At 40.0% G+C, this 17030-nt stretch overlaps 1 protein-coding gene across 5 annotated transcripts in view; it reads left to right on the top strand.

Annotated features, from left to right (window-relative positions):
- BRD1 (bromodomain containing 1) overlaps window positions 1-16018 on the top strand; it is a 44294-nt gene extending 28276 nt beyond the window's left edge. For 2 of the 5 annotated variants that reach the window (XM_083463356.1, XM_083463354.1), the window contains exons 9-13: window positions 5009-5144; window positions 5532-5599; window positions 9286-9395; window positions 11813-11967; window positions 14170-16018. In XM_083463356.1, coding sequence (XP_083319482.1) covers window positions 5009-5144; window positions 5532-5599; window positions 9286-9395; window positions 11813-11967; window positions 14170-14353 — 653 coding nt within the window. In that variant the 3' untranslated portion in view covers window positions 14354-16018. Of the gene's footprint in view, window positions 1-5008; window positions 5145-5531; window positions 6555-9285; window positions 9396-11812; window positions 11968-14169 lie in introns of all 5 variants that reach the window. The other 3 variants (XM_083463355.1, XM_083463353.1, XR_014516581.1) reach the window with 2 other exon arrangements.
- Window positions 16019-17030: the final 1012 nt, after the last annotated feature.

Raw genomic sequence — 17030 nt, 5'->3', positions numbered from 1 at the left:
TGATAACCAGTTCAGTAGCATCTTGTGACCCTTAGCACATGCTTCTGCTAACTCACAACACACCTTCTAAATTCACATGTGCCAGATACTTCCTTGGGCTTCATCTGCTAATGTCTTACTGCACTGTTGAAGCATCTTTAGAGGTACTGATGCTCCAAATATAGAAATAGGTGGATAAATTAATCTGTCATCTTCTTTCATTGGAATGAATTTCTGCAAAAATGCAGCCCCTGTTCATGGCATCTCTTATGAAAAATGCCCCTAAGCTCTCTGCTGCTACATCTTTCAGTAATGAGCAGTTGATTCAAAGTGGAGAATATTTCAGTCTTCCACTTTCAGATATTACATGAAATATGACTAGTAGAAGACATTGATAGTTTGCATAGTTTTTGCTAATCTTGCTCTGGATACTGCTGGGAGGAGGGCTTATTTAATTAAAGCTCTTTTCCCTTTCAGTGAGACTAAATGGCTTTTTCACTGTCTTCCAGGTTCTCATATTAACTAATATGCTGAGTATTTATCTATTTGGATCCTAATTATTTTCTATTATCCTGAACACGGACTGGAATTCAATGTAATGATCATTTTGGAACGCAGAAAGACAATTACATTTCAAGTAATTATTTTGGATCATGTTGGAGACACCAGCCATCCTTAAAACAAAATCAATATCTTGAACCCTGTTGGAGGAAGTCTTTGATATATATGAACCTATGCTCTTCATTCAGTATATTTCCCCATCTCCGTAAGTTATGAAGTTGTATGTTGCAATCTTATGTGACATAAATTGGTCGCAGTTTTACCAATCCCCAGACGTCTTACCTCAAACGTGCTCCTTGTGGGTTGATTGGTTAAGAATGTTCCTTTCCATCGCCATTCCTCTGCAAACCAATCTAATCTTCCCTTGGCCAGGATATAGACTCCATAATACATTCACCAAATATAATAACTACATTTCTCTCCATCTTTATTTTGTTGCAGAAAATACAGGGCTCTATAGGAATTGAACATGATTTTGCACTAGCACTCGGCAGCAAAAAGGGTCTATATAGTGGTGCCATTCATTGATTATTAAAAATACTTGCCAGCCGACACCCTCAATTACCGCCTAGATCAGAAAACCCAATCCTGCATTATACAGAGAGGGAATTAGGCAAGGGTTTTGTAACTTCCTAAGCCAAAGGGATTTTGAATTCCTAAATGCAGTATCTTATGTTTACTTTCCAAACTTTCAGTATTCCTCATTTTTTTAAAAAAAAAAATCCTTCCCTTTTTCTTCTATTTCTTCATAACTGATTGCTTTCTACTGCATTGACTTTTTTCAGAGTCCAGTCGAGAATTCTTATCTGGTAGACACGGGTCTGATTCTTTTTTACATAAATTTTAAACACTCTTGACACAATAAGTTTGACTCCATATTTACAGATTGGGTATAACTTCAGTTCCAAAATAATGAAATAGATTTTTTAAATTGTTTTGTGTATCCTGTGTTTCCATGAAATGGTTAGTTGTGTTACAGCAGTGTTACAGCAAGGAGTAGTTGTAGTTGTAGCTTCTACTGTGACAGTTGCATATCTGCTTCAACTTACACTCAAGTAAAAGATAAAGGGACCACTGACCATTAGGTCCAGCCACGGACGACTCTGGGGTTGCGGCGCTCATCTCACTTTACTGGCCAAGGGAGCCGGAGTACAACTTCCGGGTCATGCGGCCAGCATGACTAAGCTGCTTCTGGCGAACCAGAGCAGCGCACGGGAAACATTGTGTACCTTCCCGCTGGAAGGTACCTATTTACTTGCACTGCGTGCTTTCGAACTGCTAGGTGGGCAGGAGCTGGGACCGAGCAACGGGAGCTCACCCCATCGCAGAGATTTGAACTGCCGACCTTCTGATCGGCAAGCCCTATGCTCTTTCTCTCTTCAGCTATTAAAAATAATATTTTTTGTGAGGAAGGTTTTCTTTCCACAGTATGAAAATCTTAAGTACATGTTATTACATAGATCTTTATCAATAGTAGTCAAAGAGTTCTTTACTACTTGGAAAGTGTTCTGTTGTCCCTTAAATAGCTTCTTGCAGCATGAGCTGGTGTAGGCAAGAGCCTGTTCCTCAGAAGTGCGAAGGATCTGAAATGGACTATAAACAATGAAATTTCATAGGCTGTTAATATCTAGAATGCCACACTCTTCCTTGTTGAAACAGACTAACATGGCTTTTCTTCTGAATGTACTCAAAATAGCTGTAGCAAAGAATGGTGTGTTCTTAGGAAAACGTTGCTTGGACAACTAATGAAAACTTAGAAACACAGAAAGATCATTGTAAAAGTCTGTAAACTTCCTGTGGAGTACTAAAGGTTCCAGAAAACCTCAGGGTGGATCTGACAGAGCATCTCAAATGCAGAAGAAAATGAAAACAGATTCAGCTATTTTACCATTGCTCCAACGGAGTCTCTAAAATTGCTTGAGATATTGATAAGTATCCAGCTACCAAGTGCTTCTTCCTTGTTACGCTCTATTTTTGGTAAATTGTTTGTGTTAGGCCAAGCCAAAATGTTTTATGCAACTCTATCTGTTTCTGGCAACACCTGGGACTCAGCTGTACTGCTGCAAATAAAACGTTTTGTGTGTGTTGTAAAGTGAAATATACAAATGTGGCACTAGATGACAATGGTGAGCTATGGCAAATTCAATATATATATTTTTTTAAGAAAAAGCATTTTCACAGCATTTTTATATATGTGTAGATTCCACCCTGTTCTTGCTAAATTATCATTTATGTTTTTGTATACTTCTATGGCTGTGTTTGGATTTAATGGTGAATTGTGGTTTAGCATTACACAAACAAACCTTGGAGTGCTTCCTCCTTGCCTTTCTCTACTAGAGTGGCTAAGAGAAGTCTGGAAGCTTTTTTTAAAAAAAATAATATTAACTGTAGTTTAGCTTACAGCTGCAAGACATGCTGCAGCTCATTTTTGTAATGCTAGACTACATTTTCGTGTCATTCTTGAACCAGCCCTGTATGTTTTACACATATTTCTGCAATTTATTAGCACTTTAGTTGTTGAATAGTGTGGGGATATAAGGAATAGACTTTGGTTGGATATGGTATTTGAACTGTGCTTGAACTGCTCATATAGAAGTATGTGTACAAAAGTTTTAAATTGTCTTTCCAGTTTGCCTGAAATATTTTGCTGTTTGGCTCATGAAACAGATCAGCACGCAGTATTACACTAGTTTCAATTCTAAGCATTTGATCCTCTGGTCTCTTAGAAATATTGATGCTGGCCCTTTCAAGCCCTGCTGTGTGTACATACTACTTGAAAATATTCACTTTGCAAATATTATTGCATTTACATCTAGCTTATATTTAGCATTCCTCTCCCCAATTCATGTTGTCCTGTTTTGGAGGAGGGTGAAGATCTTACCTGCGTGGGGCTTCAGCCCTATAACTGCTCTTTCTAACAGTAGTTTTTCAGTAAGATTTGTGCACAATGTCAGTAATGGAGTAATCTTTGCCTATGCACCACCACTTTGTAAAATGAGTATATAAAACAATTATGAAACAAGGAAGCTTCATGAAACCTTCAAAGCTGATACGACACAAGCTATTGTTGACTGCTTCTCATTTTGATTTCTCTGTACCCGGTATATTCTGGTGTAAAAATGCAGAGTGACTAACTGAACGACAAGAAGGAGCGTATGTGGGTATAGGGAAATTGTAATGACAATTTGCCTGCATTCTGTATTGCAGTTGGTTGTCTTCAGCTTGTATTGACACAGGTTCATATCTTGTTGGATCAACTAGTGTCTGACTTGTTCATCACACGGTACCAGTTTTAGGAAAAGTTATTTCTTAGACCAGGTTTCTTTTTTTGAAAAATGAAAGATTGGAAGCATGTTATTTAAAACACTCCAAGGAAACTTAATTTTAGCATTGCTGTGTTCTGGCGGAACTGTGCCTCCATACAAGCCATCTTACCCTCTGCAGCTGGTGTGCCAAACAGATCTCATCCCCCCACCCCCCCATCAAGGCAGAGAGCTTTTAAGCTCTCAGACTTGCTTACTGGGCTCACAGGCGTCTTCTGAATTCTCGCAAGAGGCTCCCAGAGCCAGGCAGAGAGCTTAAAAGCTCTTTTTGCCCCGGGAAAACCCTGCACAAAAAGCTCTCTGCCTCCATGCTCTTAATTTATGGGATGTCAACCAATCAGTTTTCAGCAGTGTAAAAAATGTACGTAAGTTGCGAGTCACCTACGTGTCTTCAACGTATTTTATGCGTCTGTTGAATCTTACGTACAATTTTCATTCATGGTCAATTGAAGCATCTTTCAGTTTTATTTATTATTACGATATGAGACACTACCATTCCTGTTTCTAAAATAAGAGAAGATCAAATTTCAAAGTTGGCAGATAAGCTGTTTGGGTTGTGGACTTTTAGACTAGTGCTGTATTAGGCTTCTGTACATAGGTTCTGAATCCTAAACTGAATATGTGCAGACAGTGTTAGCATTTTCTAGGGCTCTATTGAAAGTTAGCAGTCGCCTATTTGATACCAGACTGGTCCTTACGCTGCTGGGAGGTTGGAGAAAGCCATGTTCCCTTTTCTTCTGACGATTTGAGGAATAGAATGAGTTTGCTGTCACTTGCAACTCAGGTGCTTTAAGTACTGTATTAACTCACATTCTTTTAATTTTTAGATATTTAATGAAAATGTAGACCTGTCTTTTGTATGTTTGCATAGACTTCGTTCTGCATGCATTGCTTTAGGAGCGGCACAATTTGATATATCTTGCAACAAGTATCAGTCTCTTGATTTTACCTCCTCTGTCTTCACTGATGTCTACACATTCTGCATGTTTCACTTAACTATTTAACGTTTAATCTCATTCCTCTTGCACATGTTACAGCTCTATTAACAGGGGTACTAAAACATGCACATAAGTATATATTGAAACATGTATGAAAATGCAATCCACTTCCACATTATGTGTATTTTTCTTTTGTTAACCTGCCAGGTCTTTCGAATGGTTTTGGAGATGGCAGTAAAGAGTCGGAGTTAAATGACACTCCAGGGAGAAAAGTTGAACCTCGTCGCCGTTGTGCATCAGAGTCTAGTATATCCTCAAGTAACAGCCTGTTGTGTAATTCAAGGTAAAAAAATGTGCTACTAGCCCAAAGTTAAAGTATGTTCAAAATATAATTATTTGGATCTAGACTTCCCATAAGCAGAGGTACTCCGGTTTGTCATTTGCCCTGTGCCTCTTGAAAATATTCTCTGGAGGGTTGCAGGACCCTCTGGAAAAGTGAGGGGAGTGGTAAAAATCCCCATTTCCCTTCCTCAAGCAAGAATCTTCACTGGATTTCAGAAGTGGGCAGCCCAACAGTAATATTAGTTACTGGGGTGAGAGACTTCTGGCATATAAATGTCCATGAAACCTTGTAAAGAAGTATAACGATCCACATGTTTCTGCAAGCTATTGTTGTTGTTGTTGTTGTTGTTGTTGTTGTTACGTTTTCTGACACTTCAAATGTTTCTAGTTTTAGCCTGCCAAAATGTGGGAAAGGCAAACCAGCGCTTATACGAAGACACACGTTAGAAGACCGAAGTGAGTTGATATCATGCATTGAAAATGGAAACTACGCAAAAGCAGCAAGAATTGCGGCTGGTAACTGATATATTTACGCTATGTATTCATAAAAAATATCTGGCGTTTCTTCCTGCCTGCTCTCTAGAAATGAAGGGTGATGCCTTCCCAGGACATCCTATTCTGTGGCCAGATGAATGTGAGACTTTGCCTATTGTATCTACCTCTTGACAATACCCGTTAGGTTTTCCAACTTGCCCCCGATGCGCCTCCTTCTAATCGATCTCTTATTTCCTCTGCCTCAGACATTTTGAGGTTGAACATAACAAACACAAACCTTCTCCCACCCATATTTCCCTCCTATGCACCCTTTTCTAAATTCATCGTTAAAATTGATCTGCTTTGAACACCCGTTACACCTTTAAACTCCTCTTCCCTTGTCTTGTCTTGTGTTCTGCTCTTTGTGATTATAGCAGTTGGTCCCTTATGACTATTTAACCATTCCCTTTAGCACATCTTCACCTCGAGGCCTTGTTAGCATTGCCTTTCCTGCACCAGCCTCGCTTCACCTCATCTGCTTTCCCTCAGCTGTTGTCTCTTGTTCACGTCCTCGTTACTTCTTTTGTCCATCTAATATAAACTGTAATCCCTTTGAGCACTATATTTTCCCTGTTCTATATATTGCCTTAACACACTGGTGTCACTAAACAAATAAATTCAATTAACAAAGAACTCTTAGTTTGCATGTTGTGTTCAGGGCTTTCCATGTTGACTCTGCTCCAAAATGCCAGGAAATCGCAGCTGAGAACAAGACACATTATTGAGGCAGTATGGTACGGGATCCATGCTGTGGTTAGTTCAAGCTTCGCCGCCACCTTGGAGCAGAATGGCTTGCAGTTCAGAATCAGAAGAACCTTTATTTGCATCAGCCACTAGCCGTAGCAATAAAATAAAATACAGTGTACTGAAGATAGAGGTAAAAACTTAACTATACAAAATACATTCTGGAGGTTTACATCAATGATCAAATAACAGATCTTATTCTAATTGCCCCTGCTAAATTTTTTGCAGTTTTTGCTGTCGCCCGATTATCTTGATCTGCTAGAAGAAAGGACACAGTAGCAAAGGTTGAGCGACCTGGTATAGATAGCATTTGAGGGGTAATAACCTCTCCCCTCAAAGGCTTTCCATTGCAGAGGGATCAGCCTAACTCCCAGATTTGTCTGTTCACTGGAATAGACATGTGGGGTCTATGCAGCTGAAGCTAACATGCAACTGAAGTTACCCTTCCATGTTACAACTACACAACTGGCACAAATGATAAGAGTTGGAAGGGACTGTTTAAGAGGGGAGGAGGAAGAGTTGACACACACACAGAGACACACACAACCAGTGTTTGCCTTCCGCCACAAAATGGCCATTGTCGGTTTTAAACTTCTGTTTATAAGTATGGTACTGTATTTGAGTGCTGGGGCCTCTTAATAAATTACCTGCTCAGAAACTGTATGTATAATTCACAACACTGTGTGGAACGAGATCCTGGGCATAAACTTATACCATCATTATACCTGAACCATATTTCAGCTTTTCTGGAGTTCAGTCTGTAAGTGCCTCAAGTCTGTTAGACTTAGCTGAGATGCTCCTGAAGAGCCTGTGGGAAACTGAGTTGTCGAGAAGTCTAGTCATTTGATACGATTAAAACACAACACACATCTGCATCCATTTCTAGTTACAGCAGTGGAAAGCGGAACTGTGTATTGGTAATTTAAAATTACAGTGGTACCTTGGTTCTTGAACATAATCTGTTCTGGAAGTCCTTTCGACTTCCGAAATGTTCAAAAGCCAAGGCACGGCTTCTGATTGGCACTGGCACCCCGGAAACAATAGCTGAAAGCCGCATCGGACATTTGGCTTCCGAAAAACATTTTAAAGCTGGAACACTTCTGGGGTTTTAGCGTTTGGGAGCAGAAATGTTCGAATACCAAGACGTTCGAGAACCAAGGTTCCTTCGTATAAACTTGAAATAATTTTCTATGCTTCCTCCAAGGAGCTTGAGGTAGTGTACATAGTTCTGCCTCTTCCATTTCATCCTCGCAAAAAACCCTGTGGTACCTTAGCCCTCATGGCTGATGAGGATTCCTTATCCACCAAACGAACCCTTACCCTACATTGGTTCACTTTATAAACTATTCTTTTGGAATCTGGCATACAGAATGTAACTGAGGTAGGGTATAATTTGACCAAATTTCACTCACGCTTCGTATTGATTTTCTCTTGAACATTGGGTTTGCTGTGTGCACAGAATGGCAGGCTGGCGGAAGGACCTTTTTTACTTGCAAACTTCTCTGACTCGTAAAATGGGCTGCCTTTCAAACTTGCTGGGCAATGCTGGTTCATACTGAGCACGTGCATAAATTTCCTCATTCATGGGAGCTTAGGCAAACTTTGGACCAGAAAATGTGTTGTTGCTTTTTTTTTTAAAGGCAACTCCTGGGTAATGGCACGAGTTAGACATTCCCCTTGATCTATTGCAATAAAAAGTTTTGCAAAAGATGCAGTAAAAACAAAAATCTTTCCAAAAAGTCCACCCACTCCCACTCTCCTTTTTCTTAATTGCAAGTCTGAGGGCAAGGACCATCTAATTATAATTTTTTTTGTAAGCTGCTCTTAAGAGTCTTTTTGGCAAAAGGGTTGGGGAATAAATGCCGTACATAAATAAAACCAAACCATCAATGCCTTTGGGAAGGAAAGAAAATGGTTCAAAAGTGCTAGTCGCTCATCAAACATTTTTCTCGTTCAAAACAAGTCATTTTATAGCATTTCTACCTCAAATTCAGTATGGACCTAACTCTTCTACCCTTTCAAGTTCCCAATCAAGCCATAGAACTTGAATCACCACTTCCAGATTCCTTATTATAGTTCCAGAATGTGAGTCAACTGGCTTAACGTGGGACCATGACTGTGGCCTTATAACTAATGTGATCAATTATTTCAGTCCTACTTGTTTCCATGCCATGTAAAACTAATTACTATCCTTTGCAGGAATGCTGATTCTTGTGAACAAGCTATAGGAGTTGCCTAGTCAAAAGCATCATCATTATTCAACTAACCTTTACTCAGAGTCGACCCATTGAAGTTCATGGCTCAACCTTAATTTCAGTGGGTCTACTGTGACTAAAAGTTAGTTGACTTACTGTTTGATTTTTTCTTCTTCAAATCTACACTAAAGAACAGGAGAACAGAATCACAGGACTGCCAGTTTCAGTTTGTGGAAATGATCACTCGAGAGTCTTAAAAGGCCACAGCCAACAAATTCTCTTAGCTCAACGTATCTGTGGCTTTCACATGCATAATATTAACTGGTTAAACTGGTCAGTATGTTACTCTGTTCTCCCAGTCAGCCAATGAACAATGTGTAACAATATATTGAGCCACCTCCAACCTTGATGTTGACAACGTAGCCGCTTTTCTGCATGGAATGGTTTGTTCCGAAACCTATGTGGTATGGACTGGTTTTCACCACACCAAAGACTTGAGCAAGTAGAAGAGCAAAGATTAACAGCTGGTTACAACTGCCCAAACATAGGAGCTGCTTCATGCTAATGCCGTACTCAAAGGGCACACACAAAGTTTACCTTTTCAGTGTGTCAACCATTGCATCAACTGTAGCTGTTATTGATTTACTCTCTCTCTCTTTTCCCCTTTAGAAGTTGGGCACAGCAGCATGTGGATTTCAACAGATGCTTCCAATTCTGTCCTTGAGCCTCTAAAAGTTGTGTGGGCCAAATGCAGTGGGTATCCTTCCTATCCAGCACTGGTGAGTTATTTGTCATTTATATTAGAGGTGACTAGAAGTAACATACCTTTTTTTATTCCAGTTGCACAATTTATTATGGGTGCATCTGAGTTCATGAAATGGCAAGTGGTAGTTGCCATATTCTGATGCTTTCAGAGTCAGTTTCCATGTAAGTGTTATGTTAGCCCAATTTTGGAAGTAATACCCATTAATTAGTTTCCCATTAATTTATTCCAACATATATATATATATATATATATATATATATATATATATATGTCCCTTCATATCCATGTTTGGAGATGTCAACTCTCCAATGTGTTCTTAAACAACAACAACAAGCAGCAAACGTGGTTTTCTGTACCAAGTTGGAATAAATTGATACTGGAAATCTTAATAGATCCATTTCAATAAGAGTTTATGCCTGGTTTTGGTGCAGAAATTGTTTTGGTCTCCTTTTATGATGACCTCTGTTAGGAGAGTGGGGAAATGTGTTCCAGTTATTTCTCCTTGACTTCACAGCAGCTTTTGATACCATCAATCACGGTATCCTTCTGGAGCGGCTGTCCGAGTTAGGGGTGGGCAATATTGCTTGGTCTTCCTTAGCCATTTCCAAGAGAGTGATGCTTGGGGAGTGCTCTTCAGCTCTGTGGAGTCGTCAGTGTGGGTTCAGTTTTATCCCCCAGGCTGTTTAGTATCAACATGAAACCACCGAGTTGGGCTCTCCACACTTTGGGATTATGTTGTCAGCAGTATGCTGATGGCACACAGCTCTACTTCTCCTTTGCATCTGCAGGTGAGGCAGTTGAAGTGCTGGACCAGTGTCTTGCCTGGATGAGAGCCAACAAACTGGAGCTCAATCCAGATAAGACTAAGCCACTGTTAGTGGGTGGTTCCCTAGAGTGAATGAATGGGAAGTTGCCTGCTCTTGACGGGGTCACATTCCCTCTGAAGGAGTGGTTACATAGCTTGGGGGTACTCCTGGATCCAATGCTGTCACTTGAGGCTCAGGTGGCCTCGGTGGTGCAGAGTTCCTTCCCTCAGCTTTGACTGGTGGCCCAGCTGTGCCCCTATCTGGACAGGGATAGCTTCGCTTTTGCTGCCTGTGCTTTGGCAATCTCCAGTGTAGATTACTACAATGCATTGTACATGTGGCTGCTTCTGAAGGTGGTTTGGAAACTTCAGCTGGTGTAGAAAATGGCGGCCACATTGCTCAGTTAGTTGCCAGGCCCAATTCAAAGTGCTGGTTTGGACCTATAAAGCCTTAAATGGCTCAGTACTGCTCTGTGGTCCAAACCACTGAGCCTCTTGGGCTTGCCGATCAGAAGGTTGGTGGTTCGAATCCGCACAAAGGGGTGAGCTCCCGTGGCTCTGTCCAAGCTTCTGCCAACCTAGCAGTTCAAAAGCACACCAGTGCAAGTAGATAAATAGAGGTACCACTGTGGCGGGAAGGTAAACGGCGTTTCTGTGCGCTCTGGTTTCCGTCATGGTGTTCCGTTGTGCCAGAAGCAGTTTAGTCATGCTGACTGCATGACCCAGAAAGCTGTCTTTGGACAAACGCCCGCTCCCTTGGCCTGAAAAGAAAGAGGAGCGCCACACCCCATAGTCACCTTTGACTGGACCAGGGGTCCTTTACCTTTTTATCTTTTACCTGAAGGTCTGAACCAGGCCTTCAAATCATCATCCAAGGTCCTTCTTCATGTGCTTCCTCCACAAGAGGTCTAGAGGGTGGCAACACGAAAATGGGCCTTTTCTGCCATGGCTCTCTGTGGAATGCTCTCTCCAGAGAGGCTCTCCTGGTGCCTTCGCTACATATCTTTAGGCTCCAGGCAAAAATGTTCCTCTATAACCAGGCCTTTGAGTAATTAAACAATCTGCAATTTCAGTTGTGTTTATGAGAGGGAGTTATTGGTGATGGTGGTTGTATGTATTTTGTGTTTCCATTCTGTAGTGTTATGCTATGAACCGGCCTGTGATCTTCGGTCAATGGGTGGTATATGAATTTAATAAATAACCATAATGTCTAACAAACTAAAGTCTTAAGCATTGGATACCAAAGTGTACTTAATGGGTAAATAGTTGGTTATTTCAAAGAGGTTACTGTAGAACAGGGCTGGCTCGCCTGTGGCCCTTCAGAGATAGCTGGATTCAAACTTGCATCATCCCTGATTGTTGATTAGGCTGGCTGGAATTGACAGGAGTTGGAATTCAGCTACCTCTGGAGGACCACAAGTTAGTTATCCTTGCTGTAGCAGCCTGGGGCTTGATCATGTGGGAACCGAATGGGAAGTTACCACATTATTAAGAGTGTGACTCCTGTGAATTGAGTTTAATGATGTGTACATTGGTTTGAGATTTATGTTAGTAGATGGCTGCCTAATATACAATAAAATCTTTAAGAACAGTTACTAAATTATTCTTTCCCCTCCATTTTATAGATAATTGACCCTAAAATGCCTCGTGTTGCTGGTCATCACAATGGTGTTACAATACCAGTGCCACCCCTCGATGTGTTGAAAATTGGAGAACAAATGCAGACCAAATCGGATGAGAAGCTTTTCTTGGTTTTATTTTTTGACAATAAAAGGAGCTGGTATGTAACTTCTTTCTCAAATGAAAAAGTCCTGTATATTCTAACTGTAAGGGCAGCTGTGATAAATTGGGTTCCACAGCTCCTTATTTGCTCAGAAATGGAATTTTGCAGGAGAAGAAAACGTTACTTGCGTGATCCAAATAATTTTAGGAAGCATAAAAGCTCCAGCTTCTGAAAAACCTGATCCCTCCTATAGTAACTGTGTTTAGACATCATGATAAACCATAGTTTATTTTGAAAGGAATAAGGCTGTGCTAGCCTTGGGCTTAAAGGCTTCCCCTTTCCCTCTTCCAGCGCAAAAGTGAAGCTTAACTTGAACTTTATTTTAAACGAGCCACCAACATGATTCATGGTTTGAAGTTGGCTTGTTTTAAACCATACTTAAGAGTAACCATGGTTTTTTCAGGTTCAGATGTAATGATCAGCTACAGTGAACCAGAAACTGAATTGAAAGCTTCAGAACTACTCAATAGCAGCGCCAGTGGAAAATTTGGAGCGTGCAAGCACAAGATTTGTGCAGGCACGTTCCTGCCATGATGAACTAGTGATTTATTGTGTTCCTGCCATGATGAACTAGTGATTTATTGTGACGTCCAGTTGTAATCAAGGGCCTTATTTGCACATACCACAAAGCCAAGCCATGTTTGAACAAGTACGCACTGAGTGCATGGAGTGAAAATTGCAACTGTTTTGCTCTGGTCCTGCTGTGAGTTAAAGCCATAGTTATCTGGGCTTTTGTCCCTCCGAGCTAAGCATGTCCTGTGGCCAAGGTTCATTTCATTGCTTTACCAGTCATTGCATATCTGGGGCAGATAAACCACAAGCTCGGGCTCAGATGTAACACTACATCTGGTACGCAGGCTGAGACCCTACCTGCCCACAAACTGTCTTGCCAGAGTGGTGCATGCTCTAGTTATCTCCCGCTTAGACTACTGCAATGCGGCCTACGTGGGACTACCTTTAAAGGTGACCTGGAAACTGCAACCAATCCAGAATGCGGCAGCTAGACTGGTGACTGGGAGTGGCCACCAAGACCGTATAACACCGGTCTTGAAAAATCTATATTGCCTCCCAGTACGTTTCCGAGCACAATTCAAAGTGTTGGTGCTGACCTTTAAAGCCCTAAACAGCCTTGGTCCAGTATACCTGAAGGAGCGTCTCCACCCCCATCGTTCAGCCTGGACACTGAGGTCCAGTTCTGAGGGCTTTCTGGTGGTTCCCTCACTGCAAGAAGTGAGGTTACAGGGTAGTGGCGCCTGCTGTGTGGAACACCCTCCCACCAGATGTCAAGGAAATAAACAATTGACTTTTAGATGACATCTGAAGGTGGCCCTATCTAGGGAAGTTTTTAATGTTTGATGTTTTATTGTGTTTTTAATATCCTGTTGGGAGCCGCCCAGAGTGGCTGGGGAAACCCAGCCAGATGGGCCCGGTATAAATTATTATTATTATTATTATTATTATTATTATTATTATTATTAACCCTGTGGCAGGAGTAGCAAAGCTGCCTCTATCATTCACATGAAGCCATACCTTGGCTTAACGTTGCATATGAATTTATCCTCTGCAGACTCTGGTGTAATGTTTGTCATTGTTAGCCTCTGATCCTGTTCAATATCCATCCTGATTGTGTATTTAGACCTTCGGCTGCGAAATGATGAAAGTGCCATCTCATACCAGTGCTGTGTTTTTAAAAAGTAATCTTGTTAGCCGGCTTGATAATATAGTCCTCATTGAAATGGCCTTGGTTGTCTGAAAAATAAAGTGCAGGCCTAATACCGATGTTCTTGACTGCTGCACATCTTTTCCATGGACCACAGTTTTAAAATCACTTCCTTAGAGAATTTTTCCATCATGAGATTTGTATGAAATTTTGATTTACTTCCCTGTTTGAAGACCACTTGGGGCTGGTGGTAATGTATGGTTTTAAACATTGGACTCAAACATTTTTGTTTCACCATGCCTTTTTAGCTTTTCATTATTCCAATTAATCTGGAAGTGTAGGTTTCTTCTATTTCCAACAGTTATCCTTGCAGTTTTTAATAGAAGTTGGTTTTAATTGTCTGTTGTAAACTGCTGTGAGCATTGTTTCGAGTGGGAAGGAGGACTTAAAACAAAACAAAAATTGCACGAGAACCAGGGTATTTTTTAATTTTCCAAAATGGTGATAAGTATCTGAGATGTTGACTTATCCTCTTCCAGGCAATGGCTTCCCAAATCCAAAATGATTCCGCTTGGGATTGATGAAACAATAGACAAGTTAAAAATGATGGAAGGTCGGAACTCAAGTATTCGCAAAGCCGTAAGGGTTGCTTTTGACCGTGCTATGAACCATCTCAGTAGAGTCCACGGAGAACCAGTCAGTGACTTCAGTGATATTGACTAACATAGGTGCAGCCAAGGCACACAAAAAACCACCCTGTATAGAGATCTACAAATTAACTTCTTCGTCTACAAGAATGTATTGAAGATACAACTTCGTAATCATTGATCCAGTGGCAGAGTTCTGCAGCAGATCCTCTGAATCACCATTGCCATATTGATTTAAAGATTTTTTTTATCATTGTGTTGCTGTTTGGAGGATTTTTCCACTAAAATATCTTGTTCATAGTGTTCATAAAATGTACATATATGTATATTCAACTCTTAACTTATTCTGATTTTAGATGTACCTTTTTATTTCTTTTATTTTGGCTGGGAAAGGGATAGATTGTCATTTCCATTTCTTTCCGCATTTTTTTTTAATTAAAAAAAAACTTCAGCACCGCCTTCCAGCTTAAGGTGCTAGGTGTTTCTTGAAGTAAATAACATCAGATAGATTTGGCTAAATCATATATTATGATATGGTGCTGCTTATGAAACTTGTATGTGATCTGTAGCTTTTTAACAAGACCTCTGAATGTTTGATTTTGCATAAATCAATTAATCTTTGCACAAAGTACCACATAGTTAAGATGTAAATTTACAACAGCAAATGTGTATTTTAAGAGAAGAAATTACATTATTTTGGAGGGTACTTTGTGAGAAAGACAACAGAAGTAAAAAAAAATTATGCTATGTACATCACTTGAAAAATCACCAAAAACACTCCATTGTTGCCCAAAATATCACTTTAGAAATTATTTGTGTTTTCACACAACCGGCTTAAAGCCTGTGAGTACATTATTTCTTGCAAACCATATCTCATCTATCTCCCCTGGATTTTATGTGCCTCCCTGTGTTATATTTATTGTAGAAAATGCATTACTTTGCTTTATAAAGAGAAATAAATGAGAAAGTATATTGATATACATTTTTATATAGGCACATAAGACAATTTGCTTTGGGAGAAAAAGCTGTCTTGGAAATGGTTGTACAAAATAACTTGATGGGTTGTGTGTCATTTGACCTTTTTTTGTAACTTGTAATCTTTCTTTCAAAGGGGATTTATGTAACTTTTAATTTTAGAACACTTTGGTAGCAATAGAAACTTTGGATACATTTTTGTATGGTACATGTGATGTATATAGAATTAGTACTTTATTTTTATTTCGAAGAATTAAAGCATTACATTTAGGGAAGGAAAATGATAGGGTGGGTTTCGAGTAATAACTTTTATATTAAAAAATAAAGTAAAACTATTGATTGTTGTAGCTACTTTATTTCTATGTTCACTGGAATACTGAATTTGTAACAATGGAAATGGCAAGTATGTTTTCAATGTGATTTATAATGACTACACTATTTATAAGTGCACTGCGGTGGACTCTTCAGTGATAACTTAAATGCTGTACCGAGATATATAATATGCAACACCAAATAATGCATATGAATGCACGAAATATTTATGCCCAGCTTCTTCTTTTTTAAAATGGGTTAGCAAAGATGGCAAAGCCAATACTTTTAAAGTCTTTTTAAAAATATTCATTGAATAGCGTTCTTCATTGTAAAACCTGCTTGGATTTTTATTTTAAAGCTACAACCAATTTTGGAATAGTTTCTAATGTTTTTTATTATCTATGGTTTGTAATACCCCCTTAGAAGCTTGAAATAAACTTCCTTTCTCAAGTGATACTTTTGTCATGCATTTGGCCCCTTAGAATGTCTACATAAGAGCCAGAATCGCCTAACCACTTTCTCATAACGGAAATCACTACAAATGCAATACAAAGGATCCGGTTTTGCACCGAGTTGCATTTTGAGCCACCTAACCGCTCACAGATCTCATATGCAGCAATATTTGTGATCGCTAAGGAACACTTCTAGGATCTCGAAGGTTTAACTTATCTGTGTTTGTGTTACAAGAAGAACTCTGCAGGGGCACTTAACGTAATGTCTGAGCAGCCCAAAGAAAATTGAAGTTGCGGTAGCTTAAATGTGAGGACTCCAAAACTACGTAAACTCTGATGTCACCGCTGGACAAAAGGATGTACATTTGGGGCTGATTGAAAAAATAGCTCCTGTGCTTTTGCACAGTTGATTTTTCATTAATCATGCTATAAACTGCAGTAGGCATAGGGCAGGTCACATATCCAAAAGAGGTCTGCATTGGAAATTCATCATATTTTTCGCTCTATAGGACGCACCAGACCATAAGGCACACCTGGTTTTTGGAGGAGGAAAACAAGAAAAAAAAATTTCTGAATCTCAGAAGCCAGAAGAGCAAGAGGGATCGCTGCGCAGTGAAAGCAGCAATCCCTCTTGCTGTCCTGGCTTCTGTGATAGCTGCGCAGCCTGCATTCGCTCCATAAGACGCACACACATTTCCCCTTACTTTTTAGGAGGGAAAAGGTGAGTCTTATAGAGCAAAAAATACGGTATCATCACATCAATAGTTTCTTCATTGTGCATCTTCTAGATCTGTAAGTACCTTGTATAATTTTTGGGTTGCCATTTGCAGGAGTTCCAATAAAACTGGAACATTTGAGAGTTTGTTGAAAGTGCTGGAGATGATGGAATGTGGCTTAAGGAACAGAAACATGGGTCACAAAGGTAAGAGTTGATCCCTTTGACCTGTCAGGAAAGAGAAGTTGTACAGTGCAGTGACTTCTGGCCTGCGTGACTCGGTTCTTGTTTTCTCGGAA

The sequence above is a fragment of the Podarcis liolepis genome (assembly GCF_965112155.1).
Source record: "Podarcis liolepis genome assembly, chromosome: 10".
NCBI lineage: Eukaryota > Metazoa > Chordata > Lepidosauria > Squamata > Lacertidae > Podarcis > Podarcis liolepis.
This window is presented reverse-complemented; position numbering and strand designations above follow the sequence as displayed.